The 22,808-nt window shown below is 39.7% G+C and overlaps 1 protein-coding gene across 2 annotated transcripts; it reads left to right on the forward strand.

The window, feature by feature from the left end:
- LOC126395353 (excitatory amino acid transporter 1-like) lies at positions 1 to 22,358 on the forward strand. 2 transcript variants are annotated; one of them, XM_050052751.1, is made up of 11 exons: positions 1 to 93; positions 3,527 to 3,733; positions 6,668 to 6,810; positions 6,958 to 7,095; positions 11,181 to 11,385; positions 11,474 to 11,516; positions 13,146 to 13,426; positions 13,523 to 13,756; positions 18,849 to 19,043; positions 19,152 to 19,286; positions 21,322 to 22,358. In XM_050052751.1, the coding sequence occupies exons 3-11, from the start codon at positions 6,672 to 6,674 to the stop codon at positions 21,530 to 21,532; spliced, it is 1,581 nt and encodes a 526-aa protein (XP_049908708.1). In that variant the 5' UTR covers positions 1 to 93; positions 3,527 to 3,733; positions 6,668 to 6,671; the 3' UTR covers positions 21,533 to 22,358. The 2 variants fall into 2 exon arrangements, with proteins under 2 accessions (XP_049908708.1, XP_049908709.1); XM_050052752.1 differs by lacking the exons at positions 1 to 93; positions 3,527 to 3,733; positions 6,668 to 6,810; positions 6,958 to 7,095 and having other exon boundaries at positions 11,239 to 11,350.
- The last annotated feature ends 450 nt before the right edge of the window (positions 22,359 to 22,808 follow it).

The following is a 22,808-nucleotide window of genomic DNA, read 5'->3' on the forward strand; positions in this document are numbered from 1 at the left end:
GGATTGGCCACAGGAAGGACAATAACAGACTACACAGACAGTCAGTACTGCGGAAAAAAATCACTGGTGCCAGCTGCCCCCCATTCAGGACAGGTAACATCACTGCAAAGCCTTCACACCCTGCACACAACCTGTTCCACCTTCTCTCCTCTGGTGGGTGCTACAGAGCACTGTACACCAAAACAACCAGACAGAAGAACAGTTTCTTCCCACAGGCACTGTGGTGAGCACTTATTTATTTATTTAGTTATCTATTCATTTGGATCCCCATTAGTCACTACCAAGGTAGCAACTACTCTTCCTAGGGTCCATACAAGCAAAAAATACATCATAGAGTAAAACAAATATGTAATTTAAAATTAAAGGCAAAAAGAAACAACAACCAAAATAAAAAACAAGAAAACTACAAAACAGAAAATTAAAAAATGAAACAAAACAAAACAAAAACAAACAGACAAGACCAAGAGATTAACCACAGAATAGTCAGAAATGGTCAGAAAATGATAATAATAATAATAATAATAATAATAACAATAAGGATTTTACAACTCAAAGGTAATTGCAGTACTACTAAAAACAGCATATACAGTTACTGAGAGGATTAAAGACCAAGAGAGTTTCACATTAAGGTATTAAAAGCTCCCAGTGGTTTTTGTGCACTACTGGAAGCTTTTAATACAGTGTGTGGATCTCCTGTTTGATTCTTACCATTACACACCTATTAATCATGCTGATGAGACAAGGTTGCATGATTTAGTTATGGCAAAATATGGATTTCTGAACATCACAAACATGGACTTAGACCCTTAGGTCAACTTTCTAAGTTATTCAGAAACAAAATTATAGCTTCTTATGCTAAAGAGGCACATTGCCCAACATGTAGCTCTTAGTAACCAAGTTATACATATATATAACCGGAGGGTCGCCTGTTCAAGTCCCCATCCAGACCAAATATGAAGTGTGGACTGGTAGCTGGAGAGGTGTCAGCTCACCTCCTGGCCACTGCCGAGGTGCCCTTGAGCAAGGCACCGAACCCACCCCAACCTTGGTCAGGCGCCCCCTCACTCTGACATCTCTCCACTTAGTGCATGTATAGGTCCTGTTTGTGCATGTGTTCGGACCTGTGTGTAATTGACAGCAAGAGTGAAAAAATTGGATTTCCCCTTGGGGATTAATGAAGTATTTCAAAAAAAAAAAAATGTATATGTATATTTACACACACATCATTCTTTTTTTTGCTGGCCTTTAACATGTGAAGGAGATCAACTGCATTTACTGTATTCAATAATACAACACTTCGAGAAAGGTCATTGTGCATATTGAGTGTGTTTGTGGTGACTTGCTAAAGTCCAGTATTCAGTTTTCTCAGTCACTATCAGGTTGGTTGCTTGCATACATTAACTTTTTTCACATCACAGATACATTCTGTGAAACAACAAACACATCACAAACATGGCAGACTCATGGAGTGATAACAGTTATTAGATAAGAATGGACACCTTCTATTCTATGAAGATCTTTTTCACAATTTCCAAATTCCTGTTAAAACAAGAATGTTGTGTTTGATGTCACAAGTTTTGAGAGAGTGTGCCATTGGCATGCTGACTGCAGGAATGTCCACCTAAGCTGTTGCCCGTGAACTGAATGTTCATTTTACTTCCATAAGACGTCTCCAATGTTGCTTCCCTGAATTTGGCAGCACATTAAACCAGCCTCACAACCCCACAAGTCGGTTACAATGATGAGCTGTTGTCAGTTCAAGACCCTGGTGAGGAAGATAAGCATGCAGATGAGCTTCCTTAAGATGGTTTCTTAAGGTTTATGTAGAAATTATTTCAATTCAATTCAATCAATCAATTTTATTTATAAAGCCCAATATCACAAATCACAATTTGCCTCACAGGGCTTTACAGCATATGACATCCCTCTGTCCTTAGGACCCTCACAGCGGATAAGGAAAAACTCCTCAAAAAAACCCTTTAACGGGGAAAAAAAACCGGTAGAAACCTCAGGAAGAGCAACTGAGGAGGGATCCCTCTTCCAGGATGGACAGACGTGCAATAGATGTCGTACAGAACAAATTATTTGGATGGCTGGTCTCAGACAAACTTGCGAGTGACCCATTTAACATTAAACAGTAATTTGATCCATTGTAATGTGCAGCCTTAAGTGCAGTTTTAATGTAGAACTTAAGTATGTTTCACGTTATGGTAGTTCTACTTGTATTAAAGTGATAAAACTACGTTCAAAAGCCCATGGTCACATATGTTCTCTAGTGTCTTCCTCAAATAGAGTGTATTTCCACCTTGGATCTTTGGACAGGATCTCAGTCGATCTTACCGGGTGCCGTTAAACAATAATGGCAACCAGCCACGTATCATGCCGACGTGAAAGGACGGCTTTTTTCATCAGTGTCTGACGCCAAAAGTCACTGACCAAGCACTGGTTTTTAACGACTCCAGAGTGAGACCAGGTCGAGTTAACAAGTTTCTGCAGTCAGCATGCCAATGGCATGCTGACTGCAGAAGCTTGTGAGATCTGTGGCATTGTGTTGTGTGATCAAACTTTGATTTGTCTTTTGGTTGTGACATCCTGAGGCACACCTGTGTAGTAATGATGCTGTTTAATCAGCATCTTGATATGCAACACCTGTGTGGATGGATTACCTTGGAAAAGGAGAAGCGCTCACTAACACAGATTTTGACAAATTTGTGGGCAACCAAAATTTGAGAGAAATATATATTTATTGAGTGCATACAAGAGTCTTAGAACTTTGACTTAAACCTGTGAGAAATGGGAGCAAAGAAAAAGTGTTGCACTTAAATTTTCGTTCATTATAGTTATAAATAGGCAGACAGAAAGCTAAACCAAATCCACTGACTTTTTAAGCACTAACACGTATATGTTTCTGAGCTTGTTTGGATCACTGACAAACATTTACAGAAATGTTTCATTCATTAGTGTGACAGTGAGGGAATAGTGTTTGTAAAAGGCGATGTGACCTGATTTGAGGGGTATTCTTCACTAATTATATTCAGCTTCACCAGGGAATATGTTTCCATACAGTGAGGTCACTTATTACAGCACAAGCTCTACTTTTTTCAGCTAATTGTGGTGTGTCATTTACTCTACGGAATTACCCTGAACTATAACGCGTCCCGAGTGAGATGATGTGTATCAATTAAACCTGATTATTGTTTTATACCAGAAACAAATCTTTATGTGTCTGTATAATGTGACAACTCCATTAAATCGAGGAAAAAGTAATCAAAACACAACAAAAAGAAAGAAGGAGAGGAGGTAATGAGAGGAGAGGTGAGAAAGATATTTAGCTCATCACTCCATAATAATTCTCTTCTCAACAAAGTTTTTCATACATCTGGGCTTTACCTGAAACTGTGCCACAGGGCTAACAGTGTTATTATGGGAGGACCATTTTCTAATTTGTCCTCTCACTCTCCCTCCCTCCCTCTCTCTGTCTCTCTCTTCTGGATGTCTCCCCTCCCTTGTTTTCCAATTACAATAGGTCCATGAGAGAACTCTTCCCCACACACTCCGACTGCTCCGTGTTAGAGTTCCATCTCCCAGTCACTCAGCTCTCCTGATTCCCAGAAGCTCTCCAGTAAAACACTTCTTACCCTGCTCTGCTGCTGCTCCACAGGCCTGCCAGGTCCGACTACAACACTGAGACACTCTGCACTAAGAACTGAAGAACAAACACCCAACAGAAGAGGTATGTCACAAATAAGCTCTCTTTCTGTCTGCTTTCAAATGTATGGGGGTACTACCTGTTTTAATTTTAGTGGGTGCTAGGTTAGGACAGGGGTCAGCAAATGTTTTGATTTAAAAAAAAAAAAAAGAAGCCATTTTTGACCAAAAACAATTTTAAAAAATCTGCCCGGAGCCAAAACATATTTGAGCCTTAAAATGAAGACAACACAGCCTATATAGTCTAAATTAGCCCATTATCATTATTAATAGTCCATTCTGAATGGACCACAAGTGACTGGTGAATGTGTCAAATTTTGTTAATAACCCACTTTATTTTGAAGTACAGTGAAATGACTGCTTGACTAGAGACAACAACCACTTGATGGCATGACCAAATGCAAGTATGATGCTGAATATATTAAACTGTGTGGACCTTGAACAAATGACTAAAGAGGAATCTGGACCCTGGGCTGGACCATTTGGAAACCACTGCTTTAGTTGACTCTTAATGGAAAGGAGAAAGGAAATAGAACGTACCTAAGATGATAAAAGAAGGTGAAAACATGGATATCAAAGAATCAAAGAACTCGCAGATAGTTTTAGATGTGCAATACAATGGAGGTGAATGGAATTTCCTTTGTAATGCTCACGTCGAGAAAAAAAAATACATTAAAGAAAAACACAACTGTGACAATCTTTGAAGCAACTATTTCAAAATTTTAGTGATTAAACCAAAACTATCACCATGAATAGAGACCACCAGAGATGAGTGAGAAAATATTGGGCTGAACTGACCCTTTAGAAAAGGAGCATTTATAGCAGAGTGAAAGCTGATTGGGGGACAACATCTACAGAAAAGTTGTGCTGAAATTGATATAAGACTTCAGTCTGAGTTAGAAAATAAAGTTGGTATCCTCCAAAGTTACGGTCATTTTAGTACAAAATTCTCTTTTGTTTCCTGTTGAGCTACGATGATGGGGTACGCTCAAACTCTTAGTTGTTCTGTCTATGAATTAGTCATGTAGACAGCTACACGTCTCATGTTTGTCCTTCACTCAAAGGAAATGAATTAAATGTATTGGCTCCTTACCAGTTTCTTTGTGAGTGAACCATTTAAGTCTTCCTTATTTCACACAGACACAGGAGCAAAAATAAGACAGTCAGAGGGAAGAGAAGAGAAACAGCTTCTGTTCATGACCTGTTCTCAACTCAGTCTGAGGCTAAAGTCAAACACACTCACACACACACACACACACACACACACACACACACACACACACACACACACACCACACAAAAGCTATGTTTCAAATAGCTTAATTTTTCTTTATACTCGTAGTAGGTACTGCAGCTGGCCTTAGAAAGTACACTCTCTTGCCTGCAGTATACACACAAGAACCCTGTCCTGAACTCTGACCCTCTTGCTCACATATTCGTTACCTTAGAGATAAAAAAAAAAACACCATTCACTGAGTTTGCCAGAAACAGAGGTCAACCCTGAAAGCGCTGATGCTGTTACTTTGCAATTCATCTTTATGATTATTTTGTTCAATTACCAAATTCCTGTTCCTATTATCTATTCGACTGATAACGAGTCACATGAATGCACTGTCATTGCAGGTTCTAGCAGCTGTCAGTGAGCTGTCATCTGTCTGCGGTTCAGTGGATGTGACGTATCTTTTGCTGTGCAAAGGATTTTGGGTCAGAATAGCCAGAAAAGCATGCTGGCTTGCATACTGCAAGTTGTGTCTGGATGTAGCTGGACATCCTAGTATTTTTGGCATGTTGCCTTTGACATACTATGTATAAGGACATACTAAATCTTTTTCTGGCATATTAAATAGTATGGTAGTATGAATATTGGAACATAAAGACGGTGTCATGTCTGGTTTGAGCGGTACAACAGGGATAGGACCCAAATGCAGACTGGTACAGTTCAAGGTTTAAATGACAAAATGGAGGTATGTATGCTAACAGAATCATAAGGCAAACAAGGGTCAAAACCAGGAAGGCAGTCTAAACAGGGAAATGTATTCTAACAGGTTAGGCAAAGAGTCATTAGTCTGTGAATCAGGCAGAAGGTCAGACAGGCTGGTACAGATTTAAGGGTAAAGGGTTCAGGTCCAGGTTAAGGTTCAGGGTACAGGTTACAGGGTATAGGGTATAGGGTCAGATGGCTTACAATGCAATGGTATGTAACAGAATTGGCAAGTGACTGGAGAAAAGGGGCTGGTATATTTACTGCACGGCTGATGAGGGCAATAGGTGAGCAGGTGGACAGAGAAGGTCAGGATATGGGGAAGGCAGGAGAGGGCTTACTGCAGTGCTGATTAGGGAATGTGGAAACAGGGGAGCAGGTGAATGAGACTCAGGAGACAAGGACCAGTGGGAAGATCGGAGGGTTAGGGTTAGGGTTAGGGTTTTTAAACTGAATGTATTGGAAAAATGTTCACTGAAAACAAATTCAACTTGTTTTCTACCAAAATAGGCAATGTTGTGATAAACTATCCACCTTTAATGACCACAACATTATTTTTTATTATTACCTTTTTATTAACATTTAACCAAAATCACGATCTTTCCCTTACCTTAGCCAAAGTGCTTTTGTTGCCTAAACCACAAACAGGAGTCTGAACACAAAGTCAGGATAGTGGTGTCACAGTCCTGCATTTTCATTTTGATGTACATAAATGTAGTTTGTCATTAACTCAAAGTAACGTTGTCTCTGAACATATTCCAGGCAATGATGACATTATCACCACAACATAAACTAACCTTACTTCTAGGAGACAGGGTTGTAATACTTGTCATACATGAAATGGAACATTTCATGACTATCAGCCGATGTAGACCAAGCTTTACATTATGGTCCTGTCTCTGAAGTGAATTCACCAGCCTGCTGGTCAGTCTTTACACATACTTTTTGCACTAATGAACATATTTTTGTTTACTACAGCAGGATGCAGCGAATCAGAGAAGGCATTCACATACGTACTATGAAGGCAAAGAGGAAAGTGGAGGAGATCTCCAAAGAGGATGTCCAGGCTTTCTTCAAGAAGAATGCTTTTGTGCTATTTACAGTTGGGTCAGTTATTGTAGGTATGTATGCCTCTGCACACTAAATGGAAATGTCTTAGAATTCATACAGGCTGTGTCTCCATTGCATTTACAAGACTCTGATTTGTCAATGAAATGGAGAGACAGACATATTAAATGCACAGGCCCTTGCTGTCATCCTCTCTGCAGGTATTGTTCTGGGATTCGCACTCCGCCCTTATAAGATGACCTACCGAGAAGTGAAGTACTTCTCTTTCCCTGGAGAGCTGTTAATGAGAATGCTTCAGATGCTTGTTCTCCCCTTACTGATCTCCAGTCTAATAACAGGTACAACACTTTCACACATGATGTCATACATACAACTGATCTGCTAGTGGATGTAGGATTCATTAAAATTCATTTTGTTTCATATTCTCAGAGTTTTGATTGAGTTTCTCTTTAGTAGTCTTCTATGTTAGTGTGATTGGTAAACACTGTAATTTATTTATGAGATCAGATCTTTTTTTGTTAGGCTGTTCACGCAAGGGTTTAGTGCCAATATCTGATACCAGAAATGACTAGTGAATAGAAAATGAGTCTAAACTTGTTAAATGGAGGCCACTTGGACTAATATCATCTGTATAGTTGTGATTGTATTTCCTAATCCAGGTAGCTAGATAGTTAACAGGAACTGTGGAGGTCAAGTTGAGGTCTGGAAGACCAAGAAAACGTTCTCAGAGAGCTGCTTGTTGGATTCTTAGAAAGGCAAATCAAAACCCCTGTTTGACTACAAAAGACCAGCAGAAAGATTTAGCAGACTCTGGAATGGTGGTGAACTATTTTAATGTGCAGCGACACCTGTGCAACTATGAGCTCTGTGGAAGAGTCATCAAAAGAAAACCTTTCCTCTGCCTTCACTACAAAATTCAGCATCAGATGTTTGCAAAGGTCTGTTGACTCATTGGGTTAAAATAGAACTTTCAATAGAAAGATATGTTTGGAGAAAAACAGTGCAGACTTTCATTAAAGAACACCTGTCCAACTGTTAAACAGAGGGATGAATCGATCATGCTTTGGGCTTGTGTTGCAGCCGGTGGCAGAAGGAACATTTCACAGGTAGAGGGAAGAATGGATTCAGTTAAATTCCAGCAAATTTTGGGAGCAAACATCACACCATCTGTAAAAAAGCTAAAGTTGAAGGGATGATGGCTTCTACAGGACAATGATTCTAAACACACCTCAAAATCCACAATGGACTACCTCAAGAGGAACAAGCTGAAGGTTTTGCCATGGCCCTCCAGTCCCCTGACCTAAATATCATTAAAAATCTGTGGATAGATCTTAAAAGAGCAGTGCATGCAGGACAACCCAAGAATCTCACAGAACTAGAAGCCTTCTGCAGGAAGAATGAGTGAAAATCCCCCAAAACAAAAAGTGTTTAGAAGCTGTGATACTTGCCAAGGGGGGCGCTACTGAGCACTGACAATGCAGGGTGCCCAGACTTTTGCTTTCGGCCCGTTTCCTTTTTTGTTACTTTGAAACAGGAAAAGAATGAAATAAAAAGTAATCTTGCTGAAATTATTGACAAAATGTGTCATCTTTAACTTCATGCCATTTGGGAATCAGTTAATCTTCTACTTAATTAACTACTCACAGTAAACAAAATTTTGACCGGGGGTGCCCAAACTTTTGCATGCCACTGTATATCAGTTGCAACTTGGGAAACAGATTAGAAATCCTTTTATCGTGCAACACATAAAATATTTTTTTCCCATCCAGATTGTCTCCAGAGGAGTCTCTGAGGATTCTGAATGTATCTTCTAAAGGTCCCTGGATATTTCTCACTCAGAAAATTAGATTCCTAGCTCTGTGACTTTCATGTATAATCATTACCTTAGAGTCACAAACTGGAGCTATGGTAACTTAATTTGTCCAACTGTGAAATGTCTCAGATAGGTGTAATCAAATGGAAAAACTGGGCTGGGAGAGAGTGACAGGTCAGTAGAGGTGGTTCACAGGGAGGTCACAATAATCACTGAGGAGGCCAGCCTCACCCCCCAGCATGGTGATGAAGAGATTCCCACTGATTTAGGTCCAGAGAAGACTTGGTTCAAATCATTTACAGAAGGTCTTCATCCTTGTGGCCTCCAATTGCACCAGGTTGCTTGGTTTACAGCAGAGGACCTTGGATTTTTCAAGGCAGTGCCCTCTGCCACTGAGTCTGAGAAAACACAGGAGGAAGTGAAATGTTTTTGAGCTTCCACCAACAATTAGAAAAACAGAAAGACTTCAAAGTTACAGTTTATTGGTTATTCTCCTTAATGCATTTCCGGTAATATGACAGCTTTGGTCATTTAGTCATCAGTACTGACTTTAAATGCTCCGTTTCAGTATTCGAGGTACAAGTGACATTTGGCTCCAAATACTGCAATACCCCTCAAACGTTTTTAGAAGTGCTTTTGACATCCGTCACATCCGTGTGTCTGATGGAACAGATACACTTGCATTTTACTACATGCATCAGTCCAAACTGACTCCGTGAGACATTCATTTCTTTTATGCTTCAAGTCTATTTTTGTCACATTTGGTGAAGCATAATCTGTACAGAAAGTTGTTTAAAACACAAAACATCCTGCTGTACGTGTGTTTTGAACTCATGAAGTCAGTGGTATATGGTAGTTAGAATGGGCCCCAGTGCACACTATTATGATGGGCCCTTAGCCCTCAGCTATAGTATATTTTATAGTATCATCGCTTCATCAAATACAGACTTGGCATTGGACAACAACAACAACATACATATAACCAATCATCACAGCAAATCTGTGTATGAGAAAAATACCAAGTAAGATAAGAAATAATTCATTAAATGGATTTTTAAATAGTTTATGTAAAATTAACATTGTTATAGATTTCTACTGATTATTTCACAAAAGAAAAAATAAAAGACATATTGATGGAGATGGGTTTGGATACTTGAGGGCATATATAGTAGATAACAGCCTTTGTATTTTAACCTGTGTTCTTCTGTGAGAGCAGGCCCTCCAACCATTCTCCCTCCCAGTCTGTCTCTGAGCTTGTCTGTTTCACCACAGGTAGATTCCCCTCACTTGCAACAGTGGGTGGGGAAATGAAATCATTGTATCAGTACAAAACTGTTGATTTATTCCCATGGAGCCGACATGAATTTTGGTTCAGTAAAATTCTGCTGTCTGCCTGGGGAAGGCCGGATTAGCCAGCCACTGTCCTCTCAGCTCCCCAGGGGCTTTCACACCCCCCACATCTTGCTTATATCTCACTTCTTGTGGGGATTGTCAGATTGTTAGTCTCTGTTTAGTTGTTAAAGAGAAAAATCCAGTGTGAGGTGGGACTCAGAGCCTTTCATGACACTTTATAATTCGGGAATAAATTCATGAATAAAACACTGCAGTGTAGTAGCTAAATGTATCGAAAATTGACCCAGAATTAGTAAGTGAACTAATAAAGCTGCAGATTATGTTAAAGTATCGGATTTCTACAAAATATTTGGGTTCAGTTCATTTGGGTTGATTTACTGATCTGCTGTTTCTATTGAAATGCATCTTGGGAATCGTAGTTTATTCTGTCGTTACATTTTTCACATTGTTTCAAAGAACTTTTGACCACACATTGTCCATCCAGATCTTGGAAACTGCAAGTCACCTACCATTGGCTTTGCAAACATCCAGAGCCCTAGACACTTGAAATACACGTTCCACTCTTCCCCATATTATCCATCAGGCCTGTGTGGAAGATATTTAACAGTCAGTTAGATGTGAACAGTTGATCAACTGAGGTGGCAGTAGCATTTTTCATTATTGTCTATGTAATATGTTAAAAAATTAGACAAGATCTGGAATGAGTGAGACCTCCTACCAGGTCTTCAAGAGAGAGGATTTTGGGGTTTTTTTTAACATGGTATCTGTGAATAACTTCCGTCTTTCCAGTTGGCTAGGGGAGTAAGTGACTAACTACTACCAGGTTGAAAATCCTTCTTGTGTAGCATCTCACACCACCTGCATGCTCTTTCCTCATCCCTTGCAGTGCAGTATAGTTCTTCAAAGGGCACTATAGTGCAACACAACAAATTTTGCTTCAGTATCTAATATCATAACTTACATTAACCTTCATTTACGTCATAACCAGCAAAATCTTCACCAACAATTTGTGAACGCTCTTTCTTGACAACTGCCATTGTTTGGAAGCATAATCCACTCCAAAGTGTTCATTTCAAGATAGCAATAGAATATGTGGAAACAACCACCTGACCCAATGTTACATAATGAATTCATAATTCGCTTACTGATTATGACTAAACATGCTGGTCAGAAAACTGACTGGACTCTTGTTTGTAAAGAATATTTGTTAAGTGTTTTACTCAGATATCAACTGTGTTTCCACCCTCTGCCCATTAGGAATGGCAGCTTTGGACAGCAAAGCCTCAGGAAAGATGGGCATGAGAGCCGTGATTTACTACATGACCACGACCTTCATTGCAGTCTTCATTGGTATCATAATCGTCCTCATCATCCACCCAGGAAAAGGATCCAAAGATGAGTTTGGAAAGCAGCAGAAGATAGAGCAAGTCAGTCCTGCTGATGCCTTCTTAGATCTGATCAGGTAGCCTGTATATAAGAACAATTATATTCACAGGGCTCGAGTGGAACCAGCCATCATCTCTTAATCACTGTGTTATTTCTCATTTCAGAAATATGTTTCCACCAAACTTGGTCCAAGCCTGCACACAGCAGGTGAGCTTTACTATGAATAATCATCAAATCTGTAGTACTTTGTGTCCATGAAGGCTTAAAACAGGTAATCTGGTGATAAGCAGCCCCTGAAGTGTTAATTTTACCCCACAAAATAACAGATAGGATGGTGACGAGGCCAAGGGTTGAATACTTCAATGGGCCTGACACTTTTGGCCCTAGACTGAACCCACCTGATTCATGTAGGCCCCAGCCCAGCTAAGGCCTGACAGTTCAAAACATTTTTCAGCCTGATCCCAACTTGAACCCAAAGCCAATGTATAGGTTTCCATAGCTCTTTTTTTGTCTTCCTAGCTAAAGAGACCAAAACCATTTTAGTACCAGGCTGTAAACGTGTATTTCTGCTGTAAAGCTGGGCATTTTAATGCAGGGGTCTATGGGGATTGACTGGCCTCTGGAGCCAGCCTCAAGTGGCCATTCAAGGAACTGCAGTTTTTGGCACTTCCATGTTGGCTTCATTATGTCAGCTCTGAAAGTTGCCGCTTGGGCTCCACCAACTTCTCTTTCTCTACTAAATGTTCCACTGTGTTTACCAGCTAGTCTCTGACAGTCTCTGTCTGCTGTTTGGTGCTGAGCAGGTAGTGCACAGTGGGTTTACCAGAGACAAAATTATCAAGAATAGACAAAACCCTTCGATTGAGCTAAGCAACCTGCAAAGTTTCTGACAACAAGTGACCCCTTTATCAATATACATAGTCATTTGATCCATTTGCTGATATAAGAACACTGATTAGTGATTCTGATAAGTTTCCCTCTGGCCGTCATTCTTGGTGCTAAATAAAGAGAGTCAAACGTTTGTATATGATCAGTGATCACTAAGTAATCTCAAAGAAAACAGCGAGTATTGCACTAATTTAACTGCAAAACTATACATACAAAAGAGAACATATAGAGGTAGCTGGGCTCAAGCATCATTTGTGCTCACAAATGAGTTAACATGTTTGATGTAGCGTCACCATAAAAATGATTCGGCATATGAGCTGGGCTTTTTTTTCATAATACACCATATTCAGACCCTATTAAATGAATAAGACCGTAACTGGATTATAACAGTGACCCTGTATCAGTCTCAGTAACAAAAATTGGTTCAAGAATATTTCAATAACCTCATGATCTAATGCCACAGATGAATGATTTTCAGAGGATATATCCTCTGGAGACCATACATATCCACAAAAATTTTTGTAATCTGGCAAGTTTTAAATCTAGTATGAACAAAGGCGTAGTTGACCTGGGAGTGGTGCTAAAGGGAGGATAATTAGGTCACTAATAAGATATGGATTCATCCTCTGGGAACCATGAAAAACAGGGGCAAAGTTTATGAAAATCCAAAAAACTGTTTTAAGAAAAATTATTGTATCTGTTAATAGACTAAAGTCTTGGTCAGAGAAATGTTTTGACCTGGCAGTGCAACTAGAGACATGTTCAAGGAGCCATTAAAACTACGGGAAAACCTTTTTTCCTGGTCCCCAAGGGTGAGCCAGGAGGACATGAAACAGTAATTTAAGCATAATCACCTGATTCTCAAGGTTGCCTCAGTGCAGTGTTTTATTTCCCCTCTATCAAACTCCAGTGATATAACCGCCATCCTTTACTCCTCTCATTCTCCAGTTCAAAACCAAATATGGAAAGCGAGCAGTCCATGTGACAGTGACAGTGAATGACACCCTCTTCAACTCCACCAATGGTACCCAGGAGGTCATGGAGATCACCCGGGAGGAAGTGGTCCCAGTCCCGGGTCAGGTGAATGGGGTCAATGCCCTTGGGCTGGTGGTCTTTTCCATGTGCTTTGGTCTGATAATTGGCAACATGAAGGAGCAGGGCCAGCTCCTGAGGGATTTCTTCGACAGCCTCAATGAAGCTATCATGCGCCTGGTTGCCATCATCATGTGGTAAGACTGCACTTTTAGTGAGCGGTGTTTCCTGATGAGCAAATGTTAACCATCACACTTATCTTTAATAACTCGCTGTTCCTCTCCTCCCCCCAGGTATGCTCCTATTGGTATTCTGTTCCTGATTGCAGGGAAGATCGTGGAGATGGATGATCTGACACAGATGGGCGGCCAGTTGGGCATGTATACCATCACAGTTATCATTGGCTTACTGATCCATGGAGTTCTTATTCTTCCAACTCTGTATTTTGTCATCACTCGGCAAAATCCCTTTATCTTCATCGCTGGGCTCCTGCAAGCTCTGGTCACAGCCCTGGGGACCTCCTCCAGGTGAGTCGTGTACAACGCTATCACACTTCAACAAATGAATCCCAACTATTCCCTAAATCAAACAGCTTTTTGGGAACTACGCTTGTTTATGGCCAAACCCGCAGCTAGTTATTAGTACAAAAACTGGGAGCAGGTGGAAGTAGCTATATTAGTTCTCTGAACTACATCAAACCTGCTTGCTAGAAGTAATTGTGAAACAGCAACTGCTAAAAAATGTTTGCTGATTAGACAGAGGTTCTGGTTGTTGCTCCAGAAAAGGCTGTCCCCCTCATTATACAAAGTATAAGGCCTCCTTCCTCTGCTGCTCACTCAAACCTGCGTAATTTAAGGGCTATATTTGATCAGTCTACATCATTTGATACCTATGTCAAATACCGCATGGACTTTAAAATTCTGCTCCTCACTTTCAAGGCCATCCATAACCTCGCTCCCCCATACCTCTCTGACCACCTCCACATCAACACTCCCTCCCAGACACTCAGGTCGGCCTCTTCCATGAGCCTCATTGTGCCCTCTGCCCATCTGTCCACCATGGGGTCCAGAGCCTTCAGCTGCTCTGCCCCCCGCCTCTGGAACTCCCTCCTTCCTGACATCAGGAACATTGACTCATTATCCATTTTCAAATCCCGCCTGAAAACCCACCTTTTTAAACAGGCCTATTCTATTTAATTGCCGTTGCTCTGCACATTTCACATTTTACTGTGTTGATGTTTGATGTGTCTTTTAGCCCTTTTAAATTGAATTGTCTTTTACTTGTTCTGTAAGGTGACCTTGAGTGCCTTGAAAGGCACCTTTAAATAAAATGTATTATTATTGTTATTATTATTATTATTATTATCATGTGAAGCACCTGACCAAATCTGTTTTTTTTTCACTTGAGAAATATTAGTAAACTGAGATCTGTTGTTTCAGAAATGGAATGGAATTTTTTTTTACTACTATAACGCACTTTGTGACTCAGTGCTTTGTCTGCACAGCGTTTGTTTTTATCTCTTTACCTCCACACGTCAGTGGTTAGTTGCTGTACAAGAGGACACAGCAGTGGCATGGCCACAGTCAGGTGTGCTCTGCCAAGTGTGTTGGGAGTGTGCCAAATGCACTTTTGGTAATTTTGTGGCCAGGCTCCCCTTGCTGCATCTGTGGCATACTTGAGCACAGAGTGTGAGGGTTTAGGGCTGCCCCACTGTCAAATTGTAATGTGCATGAAGGCTCTCTAACAGACATTTTGAGCCCTTTATGCACCCTCTCCATAAGTTCACATTTCTGTGGACTTTGCCTGAGGGAATGACCCACAGTTCTTAGTGTTGTGATGTTAAAACACAGGGTTACCAGGGGAAGCCCAGAAGCATTAAAAAAAAAATGCTATGCAATGTTATGCAGGTTATGCAAGGACATGGGTGTACAGTAGTGTTCAGCCTGGCATATTGCATGCACTGGTTAATTTATACAGAGACCAAACATAAACACTAAGGATTTAAGATCCATAAGGTCCATAATAAATGCAAGCATAGGCTATATTATGCAACTAGTTCATATATATATAGCAGTATATATATATATATATATACATATATATGTATATATATATGTATACCAGTTTTTAAAATTGTTCTTAATGATTCTGGTTAGAACCTGGGGTGGGGGGTTCAAAACCCCTGGGTGAGGGAGCCCTTCTGTGCAGTTTACTTGCTCTCCCTGTGTCAGCATGGGTTTTCTCTGGGTTCTCTGGTTTCCTCCCACAGTCCAAAGACAAAGTGCTATCCCATTCCTGTTTGTATCATTTTGAGATCTTGCAGCCTTTCACACTTATGCACTTAGCGTACCATGTGATGTTAGTTAAATTGAGAGTTTAAGGTTCAGGGTTTAGGCCTCGGATGGACATTTAGATTGGGCCACAGACAGTTTGTGAATCCTGCTGAGAGATTTTTCCTCAGAGGACACTTACTGTTGTCTGGGATTTGGGATGGGAATTATTTTTAAACTTTATTTTTGAATCCCAAAAATGTTTTATCACAACATGTTGCTCATCTTAAGACTTATAGAGCGAGAAGTTTTAAGTGATTCACAATTTTTTGTGGAGCTGTATGAACTGTTTGTAAAGTGTAAGCTTCCAACATGCCTGCTGATGTGCAGAAGAAACTGTGTCGAATAATTCATCAAAACAACAAGTTTGATGTACACATAAGCACAGCTTTACGCTGCCTAGTTGGCAAAATGGCATCAAAATCAGGATTATCATGTTATAAAATAAAGTAAAATATAAACTAAATTTCGCATATTAAGAAACTTATTCATGTTTGCAAATTCATCTCATTTGAGACTACTGATGACTACTGATTTCACACTTTGCCAGTTTCAACTTTTAAAGTGAGTTCAGGGTGATTAATCAACATCATTTAGGTTATTAATTCTGAAGGTTGGAAAGTATGGCATATTTATTATCACTGATCAGGATTATTGACTTGGCTTTCATTCTAAAATGCTTTAAAGCTATGAATTTTGATTATTATGAACTTTTAAAAACTTCCTGTTCCTTGAACGTTCTTTGGGTTGAGAAAGGGTAACCCTGAACCCTGAGGTGGGTAATGTCACTGAAGACCTACTTATAAAATGCACTGACTTCACTGATACTAAACCTAGTTGAAAAGTTGAGAGCCGTGTTGAAGCAGGTATCCAAATAAGGAATATAGTTAGGGGAGAGCCACACACACGTTAGGGAAGACAGAGAGAGAAAGAGTTACTTTAAAAGATTAGTTTTTGTCAGTCAGATCAATTTTTTCAAGATTCTTGCAGAATTTTGGTTTTGTATTTATATAGCCAAATCATGTAGTGGTTTTCAGGTAGCTTATGTATCAGTTAATCTTACTCCCTTACCCTGGGTTTTCAGCAAACCTGGCAACACATACATACATACAGTATATCTTACAGCTTTGCAGTTGCTGGAAGCAGTTTTAATTAAGTTGAGCTTCACATGTGCCAGACAAGAAACAAATTTTTCTTCTCATCTGAATGTGAGTTTGATGTGAACTATATTAGAGGTGTTCAGTACAAGCAAATCTTTAAGACTAACGGATTAATTCAAAAAGAATGGATTGCAGCTGCTGAATTGTGCACTTAATAATGCATAACTTGCGGGGCGTCGGTGGCTTAGTGGTAGAGCAGGCCCCATGTACAAGGCTGTTGCTGCAGCGGCCCGGGTTCGACTCCAGCCTGTGGCCCTTTGCTGCATGTCTCTCCCTCTCTCTCTCTCCTCCTTTCACACTTCACTATCCTATCAATTAAAGGCAAAAATGNGCTGTTGCTGCAGCGGCCCGGGTTCGACTCCAGCCTGTGGCCCTTTGCTGCATGTCTCTCCCTCTCTCTCTCTCTCCTCCTTTCACACTTCACTATCCTATCAATTTCTCTCTCTCTCCTCCTTTCACACTTCACTATCCTATCAATTAAAGGCAAAAATGCCCATAAAACTATCTTAAAAAAAAGGGTAACTTGCAACCATTATCTGCCCCATCTTATGCTCTGACTCACAAAAGATATAGCTCTAATGATATTACAGCGCAAACACACATTAGGCAAAGAAATCAGCAGGTAGAACAATGACAAAGTGCAAAATAAAGCTGACATTTTCAGACTGCCAGCTACAGATCTTGAAGACAAGGTGCAGAGGCATGCCTGGCATGCTGATGCCTTCGCCTAGCTACAATCACTGCTGCCATGATCACTGGAAAATCTGGGTGGGACACCCCTTATAATGCTGTCAGTTACCACCAACTCTCTGATGCTAATAATTTCACTAAAATGGCATGTGGCTATTAGTACTGACCTTTGTGAATTGAACTATTTTTGCAGTGATCATAGCATAGACATTTGCTCATAGCATAGAAAGGGGCCAATTTTATGGTAAATATATGCATATTACCTCATTTAAATACATGCAAATTGCACAGGAGCACTTAGACATTATTTACTCGGCAGTACAATAAGGGGTGTATTTAACGTGTATTGAACCTTTTGCAGGTGCTTTGAGAACTACATGGTTTCTTTCTGTCTTATTTGCAAAATCTTTTTGTGAATTCCCCCCTTAATCGTTAAACAGAACTGACTCTACTGAATTATTATCAATGGCTGAAAGCACTGCTTGCAGCTCAGCTATGATGCACATTACATTACTTCCTGCTCAGTGAAAGGCCTTCAAAGCTACAGAAACGATGATGAGGTTATAACTCTGCTGCACATTAGATGGTCACCGAGCCGTCATGTACAGTACTGCTGAGTACTGTACATGACTTTACAGACAACAGTGCTCTCAGTCACCAGCGAGGAGCTCCACTGCTAAAAGCCGCAGATTCGGTCAGTGACAATCCTGATTCAGTCCATTCAGTTTAGAGATTTGATATCAAAAATACATTTGTTCATGTGGTGATTCTCTAGACTGTGATATGATTCCTTGCTGTACATGTTGAAGTGCATTTGAGTAAGATTCAATTGCTTAGCTTTGAACAAAAGTGAAATTAAAAAGTCACTGACTACAAACCTTTAGGATTGAACTTAACCAGCCAATCAAAACATAGTGATTCATAATTTCCACCTCTGAAGCATGCTTCCCAATATCTAAGGCTTTTTCTGTGAACTGTTTCTTAACCAATCTCAGAGCCCATCGGCTATTGGTCTGACAATGATTTAGCCTCTGGGGTGCAATGGCCAATATTCTGGGGGTTCCAGTGTAGCCAGAGGATCTCTGGATGACAGATATCTAGGTCAAAACTTCCTCTACTGTGCACCAGTCATTGTTTATAGTCTGGTTAGCAACTTGAGTGGTGAGAATAGAGTTTTGGCTAATAACTATAAACAGATCACCAAAAAAAGCCAATAAAAATCTTAATTGTCATCAGAAGACAGCCAATGGGCTCTCCACGTTACCAACCAACCAAAGGTCATCCAAACATGATGCTTCTCGGTCTACAAATGGACTAGAAAGCAGAACACTTACAATACCCAAACCCTGTCCTTTTGCCTACAGATTCTACATTTATATGCAGATACCTGTTTATAGAGATGATTTTTTTTAACCTGTTTTCATTCTTTCATTTCTCAGCTCAGCCACCCTCCCTGTCACATTTAAATGTCTGGAGGAGAACAACAAGATTGACAAGCGGATCACCCGCTTCGTGCTGCCTGTGGGAGCCACCATCAACATGGACGGAACAGCTCTATATGAGGCACTGGCAGCCATCTTCATTGCCCAGGTCAACAATATGGAGATGAACTTTGGTCAGATCATTACCATCAGGTACAAATTAACAAAAGAGAATAGCTTATGTATAGCTTATACTGTTATCAGTAAGAAAAATCCCGGCAGTAACATTGTTTGATCTGTGTATGCTTCTCTTTAATCAAGTATCACAGCAACTGCAGCCAGTATTGGAGCTGCTGGCATCCCTCAGGCAGGCCTGGTCACCATGGTTATTGTACTGACCTCTGTCGGACTTCCTACTGATGACATCACTCTCATCATTGCGGTTGATTGGTTTCTGTAAGTAGCTTCCTGGATCATGAACATGTCAACAATAATCCAACCTCCATTCAAACACACGTGTGTCTGTGTGTGACATGCTGCTCTGTAAAGTACTGTAACTTTACAGCCCTGCATGAATCATCTGTGTCATCTTAAAGGTCAAAAGCAGATCTGTATCTACTACAACCTAGTGACACACTTCCCCTCACTCCCTGGAGTCTCGTTCTACATCTTCTTTATTGTATTGAATATTTTTTTGCGATGGGTTTTAACATAGAAACATAATTAGGTTTCCCAAATTAATCATTTCAATTAGAATACCCTTCCCAGAAAGTACTCCGCTAACTGGGGTAATAAGAAAAACCCTTCTCTCCTTTAACTAGGATGGACCAAATATGAATGTCTGTCAAACCTTCCTGCATAGAGACAGGCCCTGCTCACACTGAACAGAAGAAAGTACAGTGTTTAATGAATAAGAGCCTGTATGTTCTAAAGCTGAAGTGTGTTTTATAACCAGACTGAATCAGGCTTATTTTAGAAAATTATGTTTCATGAAGGAGGATTAAATAAGTCTGGCCTAAATTACCATATAAACTTCCCTCCAGATTAGCCTCGTCCAGTCAGGCTATTTGTTTAAGCTTAGCTTCACTTCAGCCATAACAAGTTATGAAATCAGCCTGCTCGGGGGTTTTTTCTACCTAGGAATTTCTCACTGCAAATAGTTAGACTTTTTTCTCCAACTATTAGAGAACTATTTCTTGGCTGGGTGATCATAGAGAGTGGGGAGATGTGATATCATTTGAGTATGTGGATAACGGGGCACATTTATAGGCAGTTTGTCCTCAAAAACATTCATAGTTGCACTCTTTTGTTCATATCCAAAGTTACTGATGCTGTCAGAAAAATGTCACAATCACATAAAAATACTTCAGATGTTAAGGTAGAAATAATACAAAGCAGTTATCACTCACATTAAAACTCTGAAGTCCTGAATTTAAAATTTGAAATGCAGTAAAAGATTCACTACTGACAAAATTGTTTAGTTTTGTGAGTATTTTACCTCATCTCAGTTGCACACAACTAAACTGAAAAAAATAGAATTACTGCCTCATGGTTGTATGCCTCTGTGCACCAGTCAAGTCACACTTACAGTTTACATCCATGTCTGTGGAAACATTGATGCTTCACACACATCTTCTCCCCAGCAGCACAGAAGATCTTTGCAGTCAGCACAGTTTCCAGATCAGTGTCACCAGTTCAGTATCTGACCACGTCTCCCCTTCTGGTTCTGAGATATGACAGTAAATAGAGGCTAGAAAAGTGATTTGAGCAGAATATTGTGATATTGTCATGTCACAGTGAAATTGACCTATGACCTTTTTGGATATAAAATGTCACCATTTTATCCAATTATTATCTCCTTTTTTTTTGAGAGTTTGTCACAATTGGCATGCATAAATTCTTTGGCCAAAAATATGTCTTGTGAAGTCACAGTGACCTTTGACCTTTGAACACCAAATACTAGTCACTTAATTCTTGAGTCCAAGGGGATGTTTGCGCCGAATTTGACAAAATTCCCTCAAGGCGTTTTTGAGATATTGTGTTCATGAGAATGAGATGGACGCAAGATCACAGTGACCTGTGACCACCAAATTCTGATCATTTCATTGCTGAGTCCAGGTAAACATGTGTACCAAATGTGAAGAAGTTCCCTAAGGCTGTTCATGAGATATGGCATTCACGAGAATAAGACAAAGTCACAGTGACCTTGACCTTTGACCTACAAAACAACAAAAATTTAATCAGTTCATTGTTGAGTCCAAATAGACAGTTGGGCCAAATTTGAAAAGAAAAAAAAATCCCTCAAGGCGTGCTTGCTATTTAGTGTTCTTGAGAATAGATTGGATGGACAGACAACCTGAAAACATGATGCCTCCGACCACGGCTATCACCGGCACAAAGACATAAAAAAAATAATAATAATGCTGTCCTCAATTATAGTGTACCCAACATGTTTTCCTACTTTTCCCTCTTTGTTTATGCTGGGGTGTAGGGACCGTCTGCGTACCACAACCAATGTTTTGGGGGACTCAATCGGAGCCGGCATCGTGGAGTTCCTGTCTCGACACGAGCTCCGCTGCAAAGACGTGGAAATGGGAAACTCTGTGCTGGAGGAGAGGGAGAGGAAGAAACCCTACAAGCTCATCTCCCAGGATAGTGATTTTGAAAATGACAAACGAGCTCACAGTGAATCAAACATGTAGTTCAGCTCTCAACATCTGCTACACCCGTTCACATGCATAAAAACTTACAGCTGGTTCTGTTTTGGGGAGTAGGGACCTAATTGTCAGATGTTAATATTATTTCACATGTTTGATTTGTTAACATTCCTTAAGTAGCCTATTATGTTCTAGAAGTGAATTTCTTACATTCCCCTTTCATCCAAAATAACATTGACGTCTGTTATAAATGCATCTGTCATTTGTTTTACATAGGACTGGTAGTTTGTTTTGTATGTTTACTACTTTAATGAATATTTGAATATATTACCATCATGTGGATGTTGAGGTGAGAGTATATGTTTAGATAGGTACTGGATGGAGGATTTAAACTCTGCAGTGAAAGCGGTGTTTTAAACTAAACCATGGAGTGATTGCTTTTGAAGATAATATATGAAGAAGAATTATATATTCTGAATTTTATCATTTTGTCACCAGACATAACTCAAAATAAATTAAAAATGTATCTATATTGTCCCAACATTATCTGGTTAATATTGTGGTTATTACAGGTTATTACAAGCATTTTGTGATTTTATGTTTCAGTGGTACAGACTTACAGATTCTATGACACACCTAGAATTGCAAATGCATGTGTGTGTGCACATTTTGACTGTGAATGATTTGCTGATTTTTTTTCTCCCATTTTTTTTTAACCAATGTTGCTCATTTAATGACTAAAGCCTGTATGAGACAAGTGAAACTGTTGAGTGGTTAAAACATGTTAAAGCCTCTGATTTTGATATGAATGTGTGAAACAGATATTTAAGTCTTGACTGAAATTCAACAACTTTTGGTGAAAACTGTTGTCTTGGTTTTTGTTTATTCAGTGAAATAAATAGAAAAAAACCCTCTCCTGCCTGCCGTCTTTTTATTTAAAATGTCAGGGATCATTTCAGTAGTTTAAATCAACAAAGCCTATTTCCTATATTTTGCTCAGACAGTATAAGTGTTGGGCAAGTTACTCTCAAAATTGAATGTATCACATATTACAAGTTACCTTCATTTGAAAGTAATAAGTTACTTTGACCGAAATTAACTAATGTTAATTTTAAATAGATGAGGGTCATGTTGTTTCACAGCAGGTAATGAAAGCACAGAAGTTGCAATTTACAGTTCATTTGAAATTCATGCCATTCATGCATTCACATACAGTGGTTACCACTCTGTATTAAAATCCCCTAATAATAGCGTGATGATATGGAACAATTAAGTAATGTGAATAGCCACCCCTTGAGGGTTGGGTTGCAGAAGGTGTAAA

This window comes from Epinephelus moara, chromosome 9, assembly GCF_006386435.1.
Source record: "Epinephelus moara isolate mb chromosome 9, YSFRI_EMoa_1.0, whole genome shotgun sequence".
Lineage (NCBI taxonomy): Eukaryota > Metazoa > Chordata > Actinopteri > Perciformes > Serranidae > Epinephelus > Epinephelus moara.

Bases quoted from the DNA above. Each gene is read 5' to 3' on its own strand.
- LOC126395353 (XM_050052751.1), top strand. From the start codon at position 6,672: ATGCAGCGAATCAGAGAAGGCATTCACATACGTACTATGAAGGCAAAG. The intron at 7,096-11,180 runs GTACAACACTTT...TCTGCCCATTAG, and splicing joins GATCTCCAGTCTAATAACAG to GAATGGCAGCTTTGGACAGC. The intron at 13,427-13,522 runs GTAAGACTGCAC...TCCTCCCCCCAG, and splicing joins CTGGTTGCCATCATCATGTG to GTATGCTCCTATTGGTATTC.